Source organism: Erpetoichthys calabaricus, chromosome 16 (genome assembly GCF_900747795.2).
Source record: "Erpetoichthys calabaricus chromosome 16, fErpCal1.3, whole genome shotgun sequence".
Lineage (NCBI taxonomy): Eukaryota > Metazoa > Chordata > Cladistia > Polypteriformes > Polypteridae > Erpetoichthys > Erpetoichthys calabaricus.
This window is the reverse complement of record NC_041409.2, coordinates 57,924,949-57,947,830: the sequence shown is the minus strand read 5'-3', so window position 1 is coordinate 57,947,830 and position 22,882 is coordinate 57,924,949. Positions and strand designations below refer to the sequence as shown.

General features: G+C 41.6%; 2 protein-coding genes across 2 annotated transcripts in view; both read right to left on the bottom strand.

Annotated features, from left to right (window-relative positions):
- The window catches only part of nid2a (nidogen 2a (osteonidogen)), a 100,976-nt gene that overhangs the window by 24,629 nt on the left and 53,465 nt on the right, over window positions 1-22,882 (bottom strand). Inside the window, 6 exon segments of the mRNA XM_051919971.1 lie at window positions 4,945-4,948; window positions 5,596-5,834; window positions 9,253-9,480; window positions 10,257-10,382; window positions 14,537-14,665; window positions 15,865-16,008. Coding sequence (XP_051775931.1) covers window positions 4,945-4,948; window positions 5,596-5,834; window positions 9,253-9,480; window positions 10,257-10,382; window positions 14,537-14,665; window positions 15,865-16,008 — 870 coding nt within the window.
- Window positions 2,736-4,362, bottom strand: LOC127526036 (nidogen-2-like). Its single transcript, XM_051919970.1, has 2 exons — window positions 4,126-4,362; window positions 2,736-3,009 (listed from the first exon to the last, which is right to left on the bottom strand). Exons 1-2 carry the CDS (start codon window positions 4,226-4,228, stop codon window positions 2,759-2,761), a joined length of 354 nt encoding a protein of 117 aa, XP_051775930.1. The 5' UTR covers window positions 4,229-4,362; the 3' UTR covers window positions 2,736-2,758.

Below are 22,882 nucleotides of genomic sequence, written 5' to 3'. Positions count from 1 at the left end.
TAATACGGAAGGCGCGAGAAAGTACGAAAGGCGCAGGCGCCTACAACGCGCTTCTGAACTAAACATCCACACTACACAGCATGGTCCGGGTAATAAGAATAAACGAACTCTCCGTATTAGACGTACGGCATCCTCACATGTGGATCACATTACAGTGATGCATTACTAACAGTACAACCACAGAAAACGCTCCGTATTAACAGTAAGTGCAATTATCCATATTACTAATGGTAGACAACGGATAACTAATGGAGTCACGGTCACGGCTCCAAAAAGATCCAGCTCAACTAATGGAGCTACAAAAACGAGCCCATATGGATATGTAGGCGCCTACAACGCGCGTCTGAAACCGCGGAAGCAAAACTGTCTCAGCTCCAAAACCAAACAACTCGACTAACGGAGCTACAAGAGCGAGCCCGCATGGACAAATACAATGAACATAGACGCCTACAACGTGCATCTGAAACTGCGGAAGCAAAGCAGGCACGGATTCAAAACGAAAGACCACAACTGACAGAGATACAAAAACGAGCCCGCCTAGATAAAATCAATGAACGCAGGCGCCTACAACGCGCGTCTGCAAAGCAGGCATTATGGACTGCATTAGATCCTACAATAGTTCATTTGCTTTTGCATCTACCGGGGTAAATATCTGGCCACCAGCTGGCAATGGCCCATACTGCTTTCGTGTATGTGGACAAATATTACATCGGATTGGAACAGTGCACCCTGAACCACATAACGAACGCAAATATGCACAAATCTATGTGTTAGATCCAGATGACGCAATCTATCATCGAATGAACCTTCCTGAAAACAAGCAATGCACAGAGCTGATAATGAGAAACGTCGCTGAAGTCATAAACAATCACACATTAGCTAAGTCTATAAAGATGCTACATGAGGTTGAAAGGGAGGCCAATACAAAAGCAGATGCAGAAGCTGTAGCGCCAACTACAATTGCTTTAGTGTTAATATAGGAAAAGAACACAATCCAAGACGATACAATCTTCCCATTGTTAATGAAGTTGCAATTGTCTTTCAAAGTAAAGATGGTGAGCCTCCATTTGACTGCGATATTGTCCTGCATTTACGTCCTGACGGAACCAACAACTTTATGTAACCTTCTCAAGAGTTCGGCGTTCATCTGACATTACAGTTAAAAGTTATAGATACTCCATACCAAGGAGAACTCATTCAAGGTAATGTGCCATGCTATGGGTTCTTTACTTCCTTTGTTCGTCATCTACACCTTTACACTCCAATATATCTCATACTTACATCAATGTATTTCGGGTTACCCAACACCAGGGGTTGGCGAGCAAAGCGAGCAGGTGGCGGAGCCCCCTAGTATATACTGGGCTATTCAAAATGAAAGAGCAGATTTCAAAAATTTATTTCAAGCAAACTGTATAAGACAGGAAACACATTCCGCACATCACTGTATAGAGGAAAGTTTAAAGTTTAAAAATTCAACTTCAAGAAGATTCAGTTGACTGTTGACTGTTCAGTTGAGTGCACCGCCTCATTTCCACTTGGAGGTCCGGCGTTATTTGAACGACACCATTCCAGGACGATGGATTGGAAGAGGTGGACAACAAGATCTTGCTCATCGTCTATGGCCTCCCAGGTCTCCAGACCTTACCCCCTGAGATTTTTATCTATGGGGGTACATTAACTCTTTGAGGGCTGAATTTTTTTTTCCCGTTTTCTGAAAGGCATAGCAATGGTTTCACATATAAATCAGCATAAAAGGTCTTTTGCCACATGCTGTGGCTTCTGTCGGCCCCCGTTTGGTGTCTCTGGCGGCAGCAGCACCGCGGTGGGAGCTTGACAACCAGCAGGAATACGGACAGAAGTAGCAATCGCAGTGTGACGCAATCTGGTTTGTACCTCCTGTAATCGTAAGAGGCAGTCCTCCCAGGTGAACGTTGCCGTAGGTGCATTAGTTACACTGACATGTTCAGCACCATGATCAGCTGACGCTGGCCCCTCACTTTTGTTTTCGATCTCCAGATCACTTACATCAAAATCCGACAACTCAAGAGTCCGACTCAACGACACGATACGCTAAATGTGCATTTTGTTTTGCGCATTCGCGTTGGGCTTTCGCCAGATGTCAATGCCATTTGAGGGGTTGTTTGCTCTTCTCTACTCATGCATGCGCAGGAAATATCGGTCAAATCAACAAAACTAACTTTAAAGAGAATTGAACTAAAACAGAATGGCGAGTTTTGTCACAGTTTACAGGTGATTACCGTCCTCTACCCATGAATTTCAACAAAAGTCGACATCCGCCCTGAAAGAGTTAAAGAAAGAGCGTTTGTTCCACCTGTGCCCGCTAATCTTCAAGATTTATGACATCAAATTGAGGAAGCTGTAAATTCAGTAACTAGGGACCAGTTGACTCGTGTGTGTCACAAGAAATGGTCCACCATTTTGATGTTTGTCGCGCTACACATGGTGCTCATGTTGAGTGCATGCAACCTCAAGGACCATAGGACCAAACTTTGAACTTTCCTCTGTCCAGTGATGTGCGGTAATGTGTTTCTGTCTTATGTAGTTTGTTTGAAATAAATATCTGAAATCAGCTCTTTCATTTTTGAATAGCCCTGTATAATGCTGTGTTACAAAAGAAGTCATTCTGATAATCCAAGGCCCCCATGTTTTTAAGATCCAAGTATGAAGGGTACCTTATGGACAATGTATATACAGTAGCCACGGCAGGAGGACTGGTGAAACATTCATGATTTGGATGTTACCTTGGTTGATCACAATTGGCAGGGGAAGTTCCTGGGTAAGTTCTTGTCCCAGGCCTCTCTTGGCCTTTAGCATCCACACACCAGCAATGGCTAGTAGATTCGTGGCACTGTAGGGGTCTGTAATTGCCAGCCTCATCACACTGGGGTATGTAGACTCCTTCAAATGGGATTCCCTCCTGAGAGCTTTGCTCAGCTAGCAGTCTGTCTCTGTGTTGCTCACACACAGTCTTAGGCCGTAGTGTGGTCTCTAGTGAAATAAAGAAAGGACAGTGAGAGATCCTAAAGTCTAAAATAAGAAGAACTGGAAGTCATCAACAGAGACATTATGGAGCTCAGGTCCAAGAAGCCAGCATACAGCAACTTTGGCTTGCTTGATTGACCAATGTGACAGAAGAGAGGGGCACATCAGCATGTAACAATTTGGTACTTTACTGCACGTTTTCTTTCAAGGTCATGGAGAACGTACATTTTTATAGGTTGTAACGGATGGCCGGGGCCCATGCCTGGCCGGGACAACCCCTGCACATATGTACCAGGGGGGCAAGGGTGGGAAACCCAGTATCTCCCCCTGGACGCTAGATGGCAGCCTCCTGGGTTACAGCGGTGCCTCACACTCCCCCAGGGCTTCATGGGGGTTGGAGTTCTGTGCAGCCTGTTGGGTTCCATAGGCACTGCCAGGGGGGTGCTGCAGCAGGAGTTGCTGGCCCCTTTTGGGCAGGCATATTCGTCACACCCAGAAGTGCAGCCGGAACTCGGCGATCAAGCACCTGGAGCACTTCCGGGTAGACTATAAAAGGAGCCAGGAGCCAGCAACCACCACTCAGTGGCCAGAGTCGGGTGGAGTAGAAAAAGGTTGCCTGGGAGGAGTGGTGGTGCCAGAAGAGAGGAGTGTGGTGTGCTTACTTTGTGTATTGTACACTGGGGGACTGTGTTGTGCCTGTGGGATTTATGGGGAAGACATACCCCACAGGTGAAGAAAAACAAACAGTTTATTTATTTTATACGTGCCTCCCGTGTCCAATCTGTGTCAGATCAGGCGCCATATAGCGCCTTTTTAGAAGGTACTCCCAGCTGATGATCAATTATATGACAGCTCCATATCTGATCATATGAACAATAACAAGATGGATTAAAATGTATACATGCATGTCAAATACACCTACTGCACTAATACAGCATGAAATTATTAATGTACTCTACTTCTTCAATTTGAATAATCAATCATCTTGCAGATTTAGATTAAGCCTCATTTTAATCTTTTTTTTATTCAGTTTACAGATTAAATTTAAGCACTTATTGGATTAAAATGCCTGACAATGATTTGAATAGTCTGTTTTACAATATTGTAACAAGCCACACTTACCATGATGATCACAACGAGCCGAGGGCCGTGCCAGGGGGTGTTCTTGTCCCAGGGCGCTCCTGCCCCCTACTGTCCACACACCAACAGTAACCGGTTGAACCATGGCACTGCAGAGTCTGTAATTGCCATTTTCATCACACTGGGGGTATGTACATTCCCAGGCTAGGCCGCGCTCCACGGGGGCTTAGCTCTGATTGCAAGCTGTCCCTTGTGATGTTCACATACAGTCTTGGGGCGAGAGGGGTACTGAAGGAGAAATGGACAGTGTCAACAAAGAGAGTGTGGTTTTTTGTATTCCCTACACTCCTCTCAATTTCTGATCTGCCTTTGTACTGAGATGGAGCACTAATAAGCATTTCCTCTTCTAAAACTTCCAGGATAGGATCCATCCTGAATCAAATGTAACTGGGAGCTTGTTTAAACTCATTCCCAGTTCAACTGTGACACCTTCATTGGTTTGTCCATGACTTGGTTATAATGGGGGCTGGGCTAGTCTGGAAGAGGCCTATCCTTTTCCTGAAACTGTGCTGAAAAGTCTGACTGAGGCATACCTGTGATGTTTTACCCTCTTGATCATAGTTATAACTACACTCCCTGGTGTTTGATCAAAGCAAAATGTTATAGTTATATTAGTATAATGGATCTGAGTATTGTGGATGAAGTGTAACTGGTATGACTATCCTCCTCTGATTCCCAATAACTAAGCTGCCAAGACTGCCTCAGGTGTAAATGAGAGACATTTTCCTCTTTTTCCTCCCCAGTAGAAATGCGGTGGTGTCTTTGATTGAGGTATAACTGGTACACTGTATTTACCCTTACTCTCCTTAGCCAGAGCACTCAGCTCAGTTATTTGACTAAGTAACAGGTTTTCTATCTTCTTCCCATTGTAACTGAGTTTCCCAATTTCTCTAAGATTAAAATGTAATATGTTATCCTCTTCTGGTTCCCCCAGTAACTGAACTGGTAAGTCTGCATGAGGTCTAACTGGAAGGATTATATCCCAGACACACACCCAGCGATAAGACAGCCATTTTGAATAAGATATTTATCTCCGCCCCCAGTCTGTAACTGGTGAGTTTGAGTGTGATGTAACTGGTTTGTTTATTCTATTCTGACCCCCCCTTTAACCATAACTGAGTAAGCCACTCTGAATGACCTATAATTAGTATGGTCTGTCTGAATTACTTGCAGTTAGCACATTTATCATTTTACGTTGGCTTTTCCAATGTGTTCTTGTAACCTAACTTGTCACTTTGGCGGAGATAAAACTAGGAGGTGTCTCCTATATAGAAGGCCTTATGTTGAAAGGTGGAAATTGTGAATGAGATGGAACTAGGAAGCTTGAGATAATTGTTGCGGTCAGAGGGAGGACAAACTTAGGCTCCAACATCTACTCATTCCTCTTGATAAGGCACTAAATGTCATGGAGTACTTCAACTTCCAATTTTTATTTTTTTTCTTACCTGGCACTACACAGACTGATAGTGTGGAGCCAGGGGGGGTCCTTGTCCCAGGACGTTCTTGACCCCTGCTGTCTACACACCAACAGTAGCCTGTAGAGCCGTGACACTGGAGGGGTCTGTAATTGCCCTCTTCATCACACTGGGGTATGTAGGCTCCCACATTGGGCTGCGACCCTCTTTGATTCAGCTCAGCCTGTAGATTGTCTCTATGCTGTTCACAGGCAGTTTTTAGACGAGATGGAACATCTAGAGTTAAAGAACAAATCAAAAAAGTTATGAGAAGAGTATGAGCAACTTTTGAGGAAAACTGACTTTGTATCTGCAACCATTTTAACTTGATAATGCCATATTATACTGGTGTGTTGGGATGGGGCCCATGTTCAGTTCAATGCTGTTGTCATTGTCGCCTCAACTCTGGAGGCATTCTATAACAGTCATGACATGTCATGCTGGAAAACAGTGACATTGCAGATGTGCCAGCTCCCAACCATTTCTCTGTGAGTTTTGTGTCACTTTATTTAGCGTTAGGTACTGATACCTAAAGGGTAGTTCTAACATGTACAGCATAACGCTCTGCTATTAATTTAGTTGAAGCCAAGGTCAAATGAACACGGACACTTCACTGTGGGATTGCACCATTGTTGAACAACCCACCATAGTGAGATTTCTTTGGGCAAAGGGAGTAAAACCTCCTGAAATTCACGGAATACTGTTGGCCTGTGCAGATCAATAAGCTGGCACAAACTTTACGGTACCACGAGTCATCACACACTGTGGCATGAGCAGAACCATAGCTAATACCCAAATGTGCAGCAACAGCGGAAAACATAATCTGTTGGCCTTCTCTGATGAAGACATTTGTCATGTCAACATGAGCTTGTGTGTGCGATGTTGATGGCCAACCAGCTCGAGCTTCATCGGTTACAGTTGTTTTTCCCACTTTAAAGCTTTCTACCCATTCGTAAACTTTTTGTTGAATCATGCTGTTTTCACTTCTGTACTGAGCCAACATTCTTCTGTGAATTTCAGCAGGTTTCATTCATTCCCTCTGCCCAAAGAAATTTCACTATGACGCATTTCTTAGTAATGGTGCATTCCCACGGCAGCGTTTCCATGTTCATAAGACTAACTGCACAGCTGTGCTCTGTGTATGTTCAAACTACCCATAAGCCATTGTGAAAGTATTGTATTGCTTCAACTTCTATCCATTGCTGTTGACATGTAATTTTCAAATTGCCGATACTTTTTTATTTACCCTCATAAATATTCAAATAAATAAAAGTAGTGTGAAATATGATAATAAATACTGTAAATAATAACACAAAATGTGAGTATAACTAATTAAATGTGTCACAAAATATATTATTTGTTGCTTATTTATGTATTTATTTAATTATTTCTTCATTAATTTCAATGACACCACAGGCAGCACCGAATAAGCCCTGAAATGAAAACTTTCACTTTCACTCATCAGATCTGAGAAGGTGGGCCCCAGCCAGTACCGTTTTTTGATTGGGGAATCGTCTATAGAATAGATGTATGCACTTTGCTTGAGATGTGGATCCAGTGGCTCCTGCGCTGCTAAAAATTGCGACTGTGCATGTCTGGTACGAGTGCAAGAAAAAGTTGCCCAGGAATACTGTGTGCAGTGGCTACTTCAATTCAAGAGGCTCTGAATTCAACATTAGGAGTTGCTGTAAAAGTGGCACTTGATGGCTGCTCCACCCCACTCTAACAATGATTTACCAATCAAAAAACAGTACTTTGTGGAGCCTGCCCTCTCCATCTTGATGAGCAAAAGTGACAGCTTTCATTTCAGGGATTATTTCATGTTGCTTGCTGTGTTAGTAAAATAAATAAATTAAGAAATAATGAAATAAATACAGAAAGTAATAAACAACAAAATATATTTTGTGACACATTTATGTATACTCACATTTTATGTTGTTATTTATTCATTGTCACATTTCACCATACTTTTATTTATTTGCACATTTATTTATTTATTTTCTGAAATATTCCTCCATAATAATAATAATAATTCTTTGCATTTATATAGCGCTTTTTCTCACTACTCAAAGCACTCAGCAATTGCAGGTTAAGGGCCTTGCTGAAGGGCCCAAAAGAGCAGAGTCCCTATTGGCATTTACGGGATTCGAACCGGCAACCTTCCGATTGCTATTTTGTGGAAGTCTTCATGACAGCAGTCATATTGCTTATAGGTTGCCGTGCCCGTTACTGGCCATATGATATTTTGAGTCATCATTTTCTGCCTATAAAAGATGGTAGCATGCTGTTCCTTATGTCCAAATTTCCGGATAAACATAAAACAGATTTCACAAGTGTAGTTAGTTCTTTCCTCAAGATTTCAGGTGAAAAGTCTTGCTGGTTATTTGGAGTCTCACTCTGGTTAACGTATTGGACTTTGGTATTTTACTTCAGTTTCTTTTCTGATTTTGACTTTGACCCATTTAAGACTAAGTTAACTCTCTCATCTCCTGGTCCTTGAGCAGAAATCACTGTTCTTGTGCCCCTTTAACTTCACAGTACAAACTCTGCATACAAAATGACTCCTCCTGTCTTTTTCAGTGACTTTACAATTACAGTCCATGCCCAAAAAACACCACGGAAGCCAAAATGTACCATTTTTATTTATATACTGCTCACATCTGAAACCCTACATCTGCTTGTGACCAGGAGATCTTCCAAAGACCTTGCTGTCTTCTGGGTCACTTCCCCACTTCCATGGGGGAGTGCCCTTGTGTAGGATTTCTAATGCTGCCATTGTCTCTCTCTCTCTCTTGTTCTCTCTGTCATTCGGCTCTCAGGGACTGCTGTAAGATCATCAAGAGCCAACCTTTGTCCCTAGCATATTTTTACAAGCTGGGTACCTCCTCACCATATGTAAACAATGATACTATAGCTCCGTACTTTTAAAGTGTCCAGAAATGTCAGAAAATGTTTCTCACTACAGAATTAAAGTGTATTATTTGTTTCCTTATTTGTTAGACTCTGTGCCTGGCTACTGTCACAGATCAGTTAATGATACTATTAGGCGCTAGCCCCATGTCCAGTGAGGGGTGGGCACTGTTTCCTGTATCACTTAAACAAGTGGTACTGATCTGTGTATTCAATAAGCCTAACTTACTGGATGCTTCTTCTAGTTAGTGATTGGCACTTTGTCATTTAGCATTAGGTACTGACCCCCTGGCCAGTTAACTTAATCCACCCTGTTTAATGGCAACTTATCATTAGGCACCAGGCACTGCATTTCAAAGGCCGAAGCCACTGTGTCACTTCTGTTCACTGGTTCAATTAACACAATACACGGGTATAGCTGCAGGTGCTTTCCATGCCCAGTGATTATCGGGCATCTCTCCACAGATCACTTTAGCCAATATGCACTAATTTTCTACATATCTATTTCAGAATTACAAAGAATTTGATGCTTCTCAAAAGTTCAAAATAGTCTTAAAGAGTATAGTTTACTGATTTGTTCAGACTTGCGCTTAAACCACATAATATCTAGAAGAAATTTTCTTTTCAGATCCTTTCATATTTTGTTGTAGAGTGAAGAACAGGTGTTCCATTTTTAAGTAAACACCATTTAATAACACCTCTCGTGTGGAGGACTAACAGAAGGAAGCTATTCACGGCGCCTCACCTGGCAGCTCACAGCGAGGTGGTGCCTTTCCAGGGGATGTTCTTGTTCCTGTGCGCTCCTGGCCCCAGCTGTCCACACACCAGCAGTAGCCTGTAGAGCCATGGCACTGCAGTAGTTGATAACGACCTTCTTCATCACATTGAGGAATGTAGGCTCCTACAGCAGGTCGGGCTACCAGCAAGCTGTCTCGATGCTGTTCACAGGTCGTTTTGGGCCGGGATGTGATCTCTGGAGATGAACATTCCAAAAAGTCAAAGAGAAGTTAGCATTTAGAATAAAAGTGGAACAGAAACACAGGCAAGCGCTGTCAAAACTGTATCTGTAATGCTGGGGGCAGAAGATCATGGGTAATAGATAGTCACAGGGGGCAGAAAGGCCTTCTCTTGGCATAGGTATCACACCCTGCAAGTAGGATCTCACCATTTGCTGAATTAAAACAGGCTGTCCTGCTCCATTTGAAAATAAAGACATGATGAAAAAAGACAGTAAGAGCTGCAAAACAACTAAACTTAAATTATACAAAATAATGATGCACTTTGTAAAGTTTTTATGGACAGAAACAATCATAATCATTCAATTATATACATAGCTAATCTATTCTGGTGAATATTAGGTTTGTATTCGGTTTGATTCACTTTTAAAATAATTAACTGCATTATGTATATTTAACTTCTCTTAAGAATTACACTTTCTGTATTGTGCAGGCTAGGAGAACGTGGCCTGATACTCTCATGGGATCTCTTTATTTTTACAGGAAGTCTACATGCAGTTTGTAAACAAGTCGCCACTACAAGCATTGAAGTCGGATATGTAGGTGGAGACATCTTAGTAAATAACACAGAAGGCACAGCTCTTGAAGGGCACACCAGCGGCTTAGGGAGTGATGTTACAAGCCACTTCCTTACAGTCTCCGTGACTGCTGTCTATTATGCTACCAGGCCACTCAGTTGGGCATGGTGCCAAAAACTCATTTCCACATATTAGAAAAAGCAAAACTCTCATACCAGGATGTGGCGTGCACTGGAATCCGTCTCCATCATACCCTCCAAGGCACCGGCAGTTGTAAGATCCAGGCGTGTTGTGACACGTGGCATGGGGGTGGCAGTTGTGATGATTGCATTCGTCCACATCTAGGAAAGAAACAAAAGAGGCCAGTATAGCAGACAGAAAAGGAGACCTATGAGTGTGACATGCAATTCTACATTCATACTGTTGAATGTAATTAGTAAGGTGCCAGGTGTGTAACCAAGGTATTTGCATTTATTGGCTGAGCCCTTTTTGGCAGATCCAATTAGAATAGCATTCATCTTCTGCCTCGTTTATAGAGTTCCTTTAACTGATAGTGAAAAGAATGAATCAGCTCTCAATGTGGTGCAGATCAACATGTGGTGGGAGAAGTAGGATGGTGGATTGTAATAATAATAATAATAATAATTCATTACATTTATATAGCGCTTTTCTCAGTACTCAAAGCGCTATCCACACAGGGAGGAACCGGGAAGCGAAACCACAATCTTCCACAGTCTCCTTACTGCAAAGCAGCAGCACTGCCACTGCGCCACCTGTGATGTAATGTAATTGTGATGTAATGGGCTGAAGCTGGAAAACATCTTATGGAAACACCCCGTCCTACAACTAAGACAAGTTATTTTATGGACAACATATGCCAAATAGCATTGTCAGTTTTTTAACAAATGAAAGAATAATTATGTACAAAATAAAATGTAAATAAATAAAAATCTACTATATAATAAAACACTAAAGTGTGTCTGTCCAGTCCCTCAGAACAATCTGATTGGTCAATTTGGCTTTGGTGTGATTGCTCGATAAAAGAGGAAGTGTGAGTGTGAAATGCATGAGAAGGAGATAAGGAGCACGCCGAGTCGCCTTCAAAGACGGGAAGTGTTAAACCGGGACAGGAGGCAAGAAAGGCACCTCAAAAATAAAGATGAAGTCTGAGAAGAAGACTTTACTGGGACACGCTCGAGAGAGAGTACCGGTTAAGAAATGTTCAGACAAATACAAGTGCAGAAGAAATGCACTAAAGGTGCACGTAGGGCAAAAAATAGCAAATATTTTTTAATAATTCTATTACCTGTCATCGACAGGTGCTGTGGCTAGTTAATACATAAAATGATACACACATCTTCTGTCATGCCAGTTCAGGGTTAGTGACATAGTGCATATTCTGCCTGCACTAAGCATAAAGCAGGAATTAATTCAGAATAGTGTGCAAATCAATCAGACAGCAAACTAATACTATGTCAATTCAGAGCTGTCGTTTAACATCTACAGCCCATCTTTAGCATGCGAGAGGGGGGAAAAAACAGATTGCATGCAGGGAAACTCGTGCAGACAAGAAAAGAACAAACAAAATCCACACAGATGGTGTCCAGAATATGAGATAGCCATATTAACCAGTGCTTCCAATGTGGTAAAATGAAAATGAAAAGCAACCTGACAGGAAGAAAACACCTGCAGTATAAACTAAGTATTCAATTTGATAAGAATCTCTCTCTGTGATAAATGAATGATAAGTAAAAGAATACAAAAAGGCAGATGTCAGAAACGAGTGCAAGAGAAAAATCACAAGACGCTTCAACTGATTGGGTCCTTTGGTCTTTGTCTGTGTTTCTTGTTAAACACTCTGCTGTAAGACTGAATGTTATTTATTCTGACTGGCTACTTTCAAATATGTTTTTATGATGAAGCTGTTGGTGCTGTTGCTCTGCAGCTTCCAGAGTCTGCTTTAACATCCTTGCCTGGTCCCTGTTTCTGTGAAGGTGCATGTTCTCCACTTCTCCGTGAGGGTTTTGATCTCACACCGTAAAGATGTGCTTGTTAATGTCACCAGTGACTCTAAACCAGCCTACTGTGTGTGACTGAGTGCTGGGATGGGTTGGAACCCGTGGCACTAAGGAGATACATTTAATCCCTGCATTGGGATTAGTTGGTTATTTGTGTACTTTAAAGTTTATTAATATCACCTGTTTCTAATATTTCAAGTAAGTAATTTTTATTTTCTGGAGGTGCTCCCACATTAACCAAGATATACAGTTTGGTTTAGCAAGTGATGCTAAATTGGTCCTCTGTGGGTGAATGCAGATGTGTGCGAGTGTGGCCTGTGATGGACTGGTCCTCCACTCCTTGCACCCGGTACTGCCTGGATTTGCTCCAGCTCTTTATAGTCCTGTGATGGAATAAATAGGTTCAATCAAGATGGATGAAGGGAATCAACAACTCATCTTTCTAACTGGATTGACATTACAACAGTTTAATGGATTTTTTGCAAATTAGTGGAGGCCTAGCAATTTTGTGCGCACTGTTGAGGTGGGAAATGGACTTGCTGTAGTGCCATTGGTTTCAAATCCGAAAATAGTTCAGCATTTTTAATAATAACTATGCAGCAGGATGGGCTTCCATGTATCTAGTTATGGATCCAGATATCCAGTTGTTAATATCTTACTCTACTGCCTTTCAGTGTTTGTTTCCAAATGCTATGTACTAACACATCATACAGTAACAAAATAGAAGGATTTTATGAAAATCAATCAAGGCCACTCATCTGCCACTTCCATATACACCTGTGTATGTTTAACACCTCTCACCCTACCACTGTCAGGTGAATTGCAGTTAATTTAAATTAAACATTATGGTGGTGCAGTGGCTACAATTGCTGCCACACAGATCCATCATCCTAGGGTCACATCACATATGGAGTCTGCATGTGCTACCTATGATTGCACGAGTTTTCCTCCCACATCTCCAGAGATGAAGAGTTAAAGAAAACAGTGGTTCCAAATTGTCCTCAGAGTGTGAATGTGCCTGTGTTTGTTTAGGCGTGGGTCCTGTGTTGCCCAGCCTATCCAGTCTATTAGCTCTCTTATGCACATTGCTGCTTAGGCCCCTTACAACTGTAAATCACATTAATCAGTTTTGAAAATATTAAGTGATTAGTTTTTATGAATTGATATACTGATAACCCAAAAATTAGTAGGAAGAAGCATTACTCGGTGATGCAGTGACAAAAGGGGGCACCTGATCCTATGTGGCCATTCACAGTTCTAGAACAGCATGACACTTTTAGAAATGTTCAGAGTTACCACCAGGACAGCGGGTAAGAGCAGCTGCCTCCTCACTTCACACAGGGACTGAGTGACAGTTCATCAGGAGTGCGACAAAGGGGCTGCTGAAAGGCAGGCATGTGCTCGCCTCCTCCGCCTGAATTTCTGCAGCTGGCTGGAAACTCAAGCACTAGTCCATATCACCCACACACATTCTAGAGCACTAAACAGAGCTTTTGTGAAGGCACGGGGACGCCTTCAACATTACAGCATGTGTGCAGCCACAATGAGAAGGCAGGAGGCCAAGCCAAATTTAAATAGCAAAGCTGAATGAGCAGGGGGAGGGGACGGGGGGCTTTGAGGTCATCTCAGACCAGAGCTGAATCCATAGCATGATGCCACTGCGGCATGCAGAAACATCCAAGCTGTTCCAAATCTGAGAACACTAACTAGGGAAATCATTGAAAGACTTAACATAAGAGACAAGATAAGACCATTAAGGAATGATAAGGGGCTGCTCAGTCCATGAAGCCTCCTTCAGCTAACTGATGAGGTGTATGAATACATCATTTGGACACCTTTATGATGACCATTTATGTGTATTTTTTTCTAGTTTCTGTCTTGAATGTTCTTACCCTTAATTTCCACCAGTGCCTTTGAGAATTAGTTTTTTGCGTTTTAAATTTTCAGAATATTGCAAGATGAACTTTATCAATGCCCTTTAAGATAGGATTAGGTCCATACATGGCCTTATGTCTTAAAGACAAAAGTGATTTAATTCCTTTAGCCTATGAGAGTAGGACATGTCCTTTAGCCCTGGGATCACTTGACTGTTTAACTCTGCACCACTTTAGAGAGTCTCCAGGTTTATTTTGGCACAGACACCTCCATAGCTGCATAATGTATTCATTATTAATTTAAACAGTAAGACCATAACACCCCTCTACATATTTTCAGCAGTATTTACAATATAGTTTAACATTTTATTTACTTTTTTAGTGGCTTCAACGCACACAGAGTGGAGGAAACAAACCTTCAAATCCTCTGGCTAGTTAGATTCATATTAGTGAGTGTCATTCACCTACTATTTATTATAAATGTGCTGTTTTCATACATGCCATCTCCTACCATAGTGAAATGTGTTTTATGAAGGTTTGCCTGTGTGGTTGTCACTTGTTTCATCCCTGCAGGGTGAGACATGTCCAAGTGTCTTCACTTACCAACACAAGTCCTGCCATCAGAAGCAAATTCATAACCTCTCCGACACTCACATCGGTGAGTTCCCTGCAAGTTGATGCACAAGGCTTGACTTCCACAGCTGACTAGGCCCTCGGCACACTCATCAATATCTGTAAAGGGAACAATAAATAAATTAATCATGGCACCCTTGTGTCCTTGGCAGGAGTGTAATGACCAATTTCAAATCTGAGAGTTGGGCTTCCTATTCAGTTACACAGTGCAAAAATCTGTCTGCCTAGGTCCTTAACTCTTCTAGGGCAGATGTTGACTTTTGTGGACACGGGGGGTTGCGGACAGATGTTGACTAAAGTCAAGCTGTAAATGTCGTTAAAACTCTCCATTACATTATATAGGTAGATTCTCTTTGCTAGGAGGACTGTTAGACTCATTGACTTGATGTTGAATCCCTGTGTGTGCATGATTAGCGTCGAGTAAACGTCTAGAATGGCATCCACATCAGGCGAGAGAGCAAAGCAAATGCACAAAGCAAAATACTCTGTGCATATTATTTATCTATTTTTGTGTATTATTGTTAAATCGGACTCTGACTTATCAAACTTCGATTTTGATGTAAGTGATCTGGAGATCAAAAGCAAAAGACAGGTACCTGCATCAGCTGATCGGTTCCCAGCTGATCAGAGTGTTGAACACGCTTGTGTAGCTGATGTGCCTACGGCAACGTTCATCCTGGGAGGACTACACAGACCCTTATCAAACTCCGATTTTGATGCAAATGATTTGGAAATCGAAAATGAAAGACAGATACCTGCATCAGCTGATCAGTCCCCAGTTGATAATAGTGCTGAACACACTTGTGTAGCTGATGTGCCCAGGGCAACGTTCGTCCTGGGAGGACTAGAAAGACATAGATCCATGGCAAGCTGACAACTGGACTTCAAACAATGACATCACAATAGTGAACACTACGGATTACCAGTCACATGACTAATTCAAGCTCTTTCCCCTCCCAGAAAGTGTATTTCGGCTTATGAGTAATGAGACAAACAGGTATGTAATAAGTATTTGAATTTACATACTATAGGGGTTCACAGAACATAAAACAGAGTGACATTTGTCATAAATAAGTATTTTATATTGATTTATGCGTGAAACCATGGATTTGTGTGCTTTTCAGAAAACAGTTTTTTTGAAAAAACATTCAGCCCTGGGACAAAAGAGGAAAAAATAATAATTAGGCCTAAAAGAGTTAAACAAGGGAACCCCTTTCATGTTTATAGAACAGATTAAATGAAGAATCTTCAAATTCAGTTTCTCCCAAACACCACAACACTCAGATAAGAGGTCTTACCAAAGCAGTTGGTGCCATCTCCCCTATACCCAGTGGCACACTGACACTGGTACTGCAGTCCATCTCCTGGGATGCACTGGGCCGTCATGTCACACTCATGAGTGCCACTGTAACAGGGATTCTCCACAACAGGTTTGGGATCTCCTAGAATAAAAGATAAAAAAATCAGGTCTAAATAGTAGGAAACTGATGGCAACATTCTAAAACTCACACACTTCACTGATTTCAATTATGAAACAAATAAATGGCTTTCTCGGAAATTCTCAGACATTCATGACAGTATTGTTTACGAACAGATGACTTTGACACTGCAGTTCCTGGAGAGATGCTGAGAGTGCAGGTTTCACCTTAAACTATTTCTTAGTCAGAAAGCACTTTGCACTGTTAGTGAAACCTCGAGCCCTCCATTCTCTAAAGCTACTTCTTCTATGTAGGATTGCCGGGAGCCAGTGCCTGAGTGACGGTTATTTAATTATATGGCCAGATATTGAGCCCATTTTGCTGTACTAGCATTTCTGATATTGACAATTTTACTTTTCTGAGAAGATCCCTAACACATTTAATGGCCAACAGCAATTTAGTACTTTCCATTCTTCACTTTTTCTCACTCAAGTCTGTCCAAGTATTTTATTTAAACTGTTCAGTTGGTTTCCTAACCACTTGCATGTTATTCTTAATTGTCAGCTTGTTACAATGTAGCATTTCAAGGTCAAAAAAGTAGAAGAAGCAATTACGATTTCTAAATCTTAACAAGCCCTGGAATTAAAGTAAAGCCAAAAATGATAGTGTGGCGTAACGGTTCATATTAATATTACACAATCCTGTTCTTACGAACATTGTGTGGAGTTTGTCTGTTTTCTCTTGGCACTTTAGCTTTCATTCCACATTACTCTGATGTGCAGATTGGGTTAAATGGTGACACACTATCAGATGGTATGAGTGAATGTGACCTGTGTGGAAATGGCTCAGCTTTCAGATTTGGTTCCAATGTTGCATCTAATGAATGTTGATGCCCTGAATCCCATTAAATTATGAACCATTTGAAAGTAATAGTTAACTTCTAATTATGAAATTACTTGGAACTAAAACTGCCCTACATCCCTGACCATGATTTGATCATATTTGGTGTGATGCCTGTCTGTGTATGCCAGTCTATACTTCTGTGGCATGCATTAATACAAGATTGGATTAACCAATCACAACCATAATTGCCACTGATTTGGATCCTACAGCACTACTGATTTTGGACAATTGTTTCAGGGAAATTTCCCAAATGCAAATGTAACATAGTTTAAACTTAATTCAAACACACCAACTGCAAGGTGGATTTCTATTCTAATGAGAACAAACCTGCCATATTACGATGCTGCATCAATGAAGTAATAAGCAAGCTACACAAAGCCTTTACCAGCTTCAAAATCATAGAGACAAATTCAACACATTTCCACATGTGCCTCTCTGACATTTTATCTACCTAAACCCATCCCCCCCCCCCACCCCCACCCCCAAAAATTTGTCTTATAGACAGTAAGCCAATATGAAAACTCTTTGTTGCTTTTTCGGATTGAGACCACTGGGCCACCAAGCACTAACTGATAAACACCATCTTGTGGACTCACATGGCCTACTCAAAGACACAGGTCTTCCTGGAGGAAAGATAAGTCTCAGCACACCAGGTAGCATCTAAACTCCTCCAGACAAGTCACTCCCAGGACAGGCAGCGTGAATACAGACAGAATTTTCTTAGTTTAATTCAGCTTTCTTTGTTGCCCTATTTTCCCCCATTGTTAATGGTTTTAAATACAGTCAACATACCAATAAAGCATCAACAAGCCAGTCAATATTAATTTTTGTATGTCCTTTACTGGCATAAACATAAAGCAGTCTTTTCAATTATCTCAGAAATTGTTATACTGTAGTGCACATTGAAATATCTCTGAGCTTTACCAATAGGGAGTTATCCTCCATTTGAGTGCAGCTGACCGCTCTAATCAGCTCCTATTGCCCACGCACTGCCTTCCCATATTTTGTTTACTTGGCACAGTTTGGGTCGAAGACAGCATCAGTGAAGTAAGTGAGAACCACCTGGGCAAAGACTAATGGAGCCAGCTATGGCACGTTTGTAAAATGACACAACAAAAAGCAGCTTTATTTGTCAGAGAAAAGAGCAGGCTAAAGTTCAGAAACACCAAGAATTGAAAGTATCAGACCAAAAATGTCACAAAGTGAATATACAGGCAAGCTGAAGTCGATGAGAAGTCCAAATCAAACTCACTCCTTTTCACACCAGAAGTGTACAGAAGAAAGTTTGAACCACCTATGGACGGGATGCCATTACAAGGTACTCTGTCTCCTACTGGGCCAGCGCAGAGTAAAACATCTGCAATGAGGGAGGTCACAGAAAGAAAAGTGGAAACATCACCAGAACAAAACTTACATCTTATAAAAATATTACAAAAAGAATCTTTATAAATTTAGAATTCTTTATAATAATATTATATAAAGAATGTCAATCTTGTCTCATATCTATTCATTAAAATTTAGACTGGTTGCTCCCTTATTAATAGATCTCTATCTTGTAATTTTTAATGTGGTCAAAAGGCTTAGCATGAGCACATGTAAAGTATGTGGTGACGTCTCCCTCCTCCAGTTTTAGCCAGAAACAGCTTTTTGAGTTTAAAGATTTGGGTTTCTTTAGCTCACTGACTTGTTTGTTCACACACTGAACAAAGGCTGAGGGTGTGCCAAGGTCACCCAAAAGGAGAAAATGGAAGGTAGATGTCACAAATAAACAAACAACTGAACTTAAAAAATAACTTATAGAGATACTCGCAAAAATAAGAGAAATCTCACAGCAGACAACTCCAGGGGCCTGAGTTTACTTCCAGGGGGGATCATCATTTGTGTGGATTCTGTACAGCATTTCCATGACACTGAGTTAATGAGTGACTAGAACATGTCCTGTTAGCTTCAGTTCCAGGACTGTGGCTCAGGTAGCAGTGGATTCCAAGCTGTAAAATAACGTCCACTTGAATGAAAGAAGGAATGAGTTATTTAAACAGTGGTCTTAGGCTATGTTCATACTACTGTGTTTTCATTCAGAAATTGTATTTTCAAATGAAAGCAATATCCGTTCACACTAGTGTTTTCACAGCATTTTTGACAGCATCTCCGTCCACCCAAAAACAACAAAAATGGATATGACATAGATATCTGTCTACACTGGGCATGTGCGCATCCTTGAAGGGGTGGTAAACCATGCTGGTCACGGCATATATTGCAAAAATATATATATATTTGCTTTTTGTGCATGTGTGCAGCATTCAGACTGTACAAAACACAATTTTGATGCATACAGGTGAGCAACAGAGCCATAGAAAGCAACTCCTCTACATCTGCTGTGTTGGGAGTATGACCAATCAGGGAATAGGATGTTGTAATGACCACAATCCAATCAGGGAAGGTTTATGTAATAAGTGCAAACAAATGACGGCAAGAATGGAATCAGCATTTTTTCCCCTTCACATTACAATGTTTTTCACTCTGGGGAAGATTTTCAAAAGTCTCTGTTTTCAGGGTCTGAAGATGTGCCGGTATAGTGTGGATGGAGGGCGAAAACAGAGACTAATGTCTACATTTTTAAGTGAAAACATATTAGTGTGGATGGGGCTAAGACCACCATGAGACAGTAACACTATCTGCTGTAATATTGTGCCACTCTCTTAGACACCATCCATTTATCAGTCCCATTCATGCAGTACTGAAGCCTATCCAGACAGGGTAAGAACATACTGCACCATCACTGAAACAGCAGCCCAGAAAAGAGAACGGGGATCCCATCTACTCTGTTCAAACAGAAGACACATTATGCTACAGTGCAAACATGTCATGAAATCTTTTGTTGAGAATCTTTTTTGGAAAGAATAGATCACCCTGAAAGTGTAATCAAATAAAAATGGAGAGATTTCCCTTATTAAAAACAGGTCTCCATTAAATTCATGCAAAGATGTCCCTCAGCTTTGTTATGAACCTTAAGCTGGGACTGTCTTCTTATTATTGTAACTTTGTTTTCCTTTGTCCCACATCCTCAGAGACGTAACCTGGCAGTTTTAAGTTGGCCGCACTGCGAGTGAGCGTGAGCATGTGTGTGTGGGCCTTCTGACTGGCTGCTTTCTGTCTTGCAACTTACACAGCCAGGTTAGTCTATAACCTCCCTGAGACCCTGAACTGGTTCAGGTAGACTGGAGAACATTATGTTATGTTATTTACAGAAGCATCCAGTTGCCCAAAAGCCTAATCCTCACAAGAAGCTTTTTTTTTTTCATGTACAGTTAGGTCCATAAATATTTGGACAGAGACAACTTTTTTCTAATTTTGGTTCTGTACATTACCACAATGAATTTTAAATGAAACAACGCAGATGCAGTTGAAGTGCAGACTTTCAGCTTTAATTCAGTGGGGTGAATAAAATGATTGCATAAAAATGTGAGGCAACTAAAGCATTTTTTTAACACAATCCCTTCATTTCAGGGGCTCAAAAGTAATTGGACAATTGACTCAAAGGCTATTTCATGGGCAGGTGTGGGCAAGTCTGTCATTATGTCATTATCAATTAAGCAGATAAAAGGCCTGGAGTTGATCTGAGGTGTGGTGCTTGCATGTGGAAGATTTTGCTGTGAACAGACAACATGCGGTCAAAGGAGCTCTCCATGCAGGTGAAAGAAGCCATCCTTAAGCTGCAAAAACAGAAAAAACCCATCCGAGAAATTGCTACAATATTACGAGTGGCAAAATCTACAGTTTGGTACGTCCTGAGAAAGAAAGCAAGCACTGGTGAACTCAGCAATGCAAAAAGACCTGGACGTCCACAGAAGACAAGAGTGGTGGATGATTGCAGAATCATTTCCATGGTGAAGAGAAACCCCTTCACAACAGCCAACCAAGTGAACAACACTCTCCAGGGGGTAAGTGTATTGATATCCAAGTCTACCATAAAGAGAAGACTGCATGAAAGTAAATACAGAGGGTGCACTGCAAGGTGCAAGCCACTCATAAGCCTCAAGAATAGAAAGGCTAGATTGGACTTTGCTAAAGAACATCTAAAAAAGCTGGCATTCTGGAAAAACATTCTTTGGACAGATGAAACCAAGATCAACCTCTACCAGAATGATGGCAAGAAAAAAGTATGGAGAAGGCGTGGAACAGCTCATTATCCAAAGCATGGCACATCATCTGTAAAACACGGTGGAGGCAGTGTGATGGCTTGGGCGTGCATGGCTGCCAGTGGCACTGGGACACTAGTGTTTATTGATGATGTGACACAGGACAGAAGCAGCCAAATGAATTCTGAGGTGTTCAGAGACGTACTGTCTGCTCAAATCCAGCTAAATGCAGTCAAATTGATTGGGTGGCGTTTCATGATACAGATGGACAATGACCCAAAACATACAGCCAAAGCAACCCAGGAGTTTATTAAAGCAAAGAAGTGGAAAATTCTTGAATGGCCAAGTCAGTCACCTGATCTTAACCCAATTGAGCATGCATTTCACTTGTTGAAGACTAAACTTCAGACAGAAAGGCCCACAAACAAACAGCAACTGAAAGCCGCTGCAGTAAAGGCCTGGCAGAGCATTAAAAAGGAGGAAACCCAGCATCTGGTGATGTCCATTAGTTCAAGACTTCAGGCTGTCATTGCCAGCAAAGGGTTTTCAAACAAGTGTTAGAAATGAACATTTTATTTCCAGTTATTTAATTTGTCCAATTACTTTTGAGCCCCTGAAATGAAGGGATTGTATTAAAAAAATGCTTTAGTTGCCTCACATTTTTATGCAATCGTTTTGTTCACCCCACTGAATTAAAGCTGAAAGTCTGCTCTTCAACTGCATCTCAGTTGTTTCATTTAAAATTCATTGTGGTAATGTACAGAACCAAAATTAGAAAAAAGTTGTCTCTGTCCAAATATTTATGGACCTAACTGTATGTGCAAATGCCACCAACATGCCACCAACATGCCGGCATGCCCCTCAACATCTTTCAGTGTGTGCTTTTATGACCGGCAGACAGTCTAACAGCATTACAAACATTCCTGCCCTTACGCCCTCCACCCCCTTCCACAATCAAGCTTTTATGGCAAACATTAAACAGTTTGACTTCCTGCCCCTGGGCCACGAGTCAATTAAGCTGATTATCAGACCAGAAGAGCTTTTGTTTGATGAGCACTGGAGTTCTTGCTGGCCCATTGCAGGTGACCTGCTGACCATGTCAGAAACCTTTCAGAGAAGCCCTAGGAGGCGGGTGCCAAAAGAATTAAGGCAACAAAGCAAACAAGAAAAGGTTTAAGGTTGCCCTGAAAGATGAGAAACTCACTTGTCTTTTCACTGAGCACAGGGGGCCAACCAGGCTGCCCTGGAAACAGCTCCATAAAAACAGAGGGAAAGCCTGCCCTTTGTCTGTGGGGCCTCTTAACAATCAGCAGCAAACAGCAGGTGTTTCCAGCTGTGCCGGCCCTTTCTCACCAACACCTCCCCCCATTTTTGGACAGCCTGGCATCCTCAATCACAGCTTCATTTGGTCTTCAATTTGCTCTGAAAACCTCCACTTTTTCCAGGCTGATGCTGATGAGGTGCTTGCCTGTCCCGCAGCCGAGTGTTTTGCTAGACAGCAATGTTAATTACGCTTCCTTTTTTTTTTTTTTTTTTTCTTTCCCCTGTTCGTTTCAAAGAACTCCACAAGGGAAAAAAAATTAAACAACTGTCTGTGAAAAGTGGAATACGTTTAATTTAAGACAGGAGATGTGAAATTTTCTTTGAGGCCTCCCAGGCGTATTTCACACACTGCAATGTCTGCACTTCAAAGTCCATCCTGGACTGTGGGAAGGGCATTACAGCTTGAAGGTTTCACAGCTTTAAGTGATGGTGATTCAACCAATAGTTGTGGCAAACCAACTACCACCCCCAACCCCCACTACCGCGACCAACAGCATGACTGGGTTGTTTACACGCATGTCAGGAACACATTT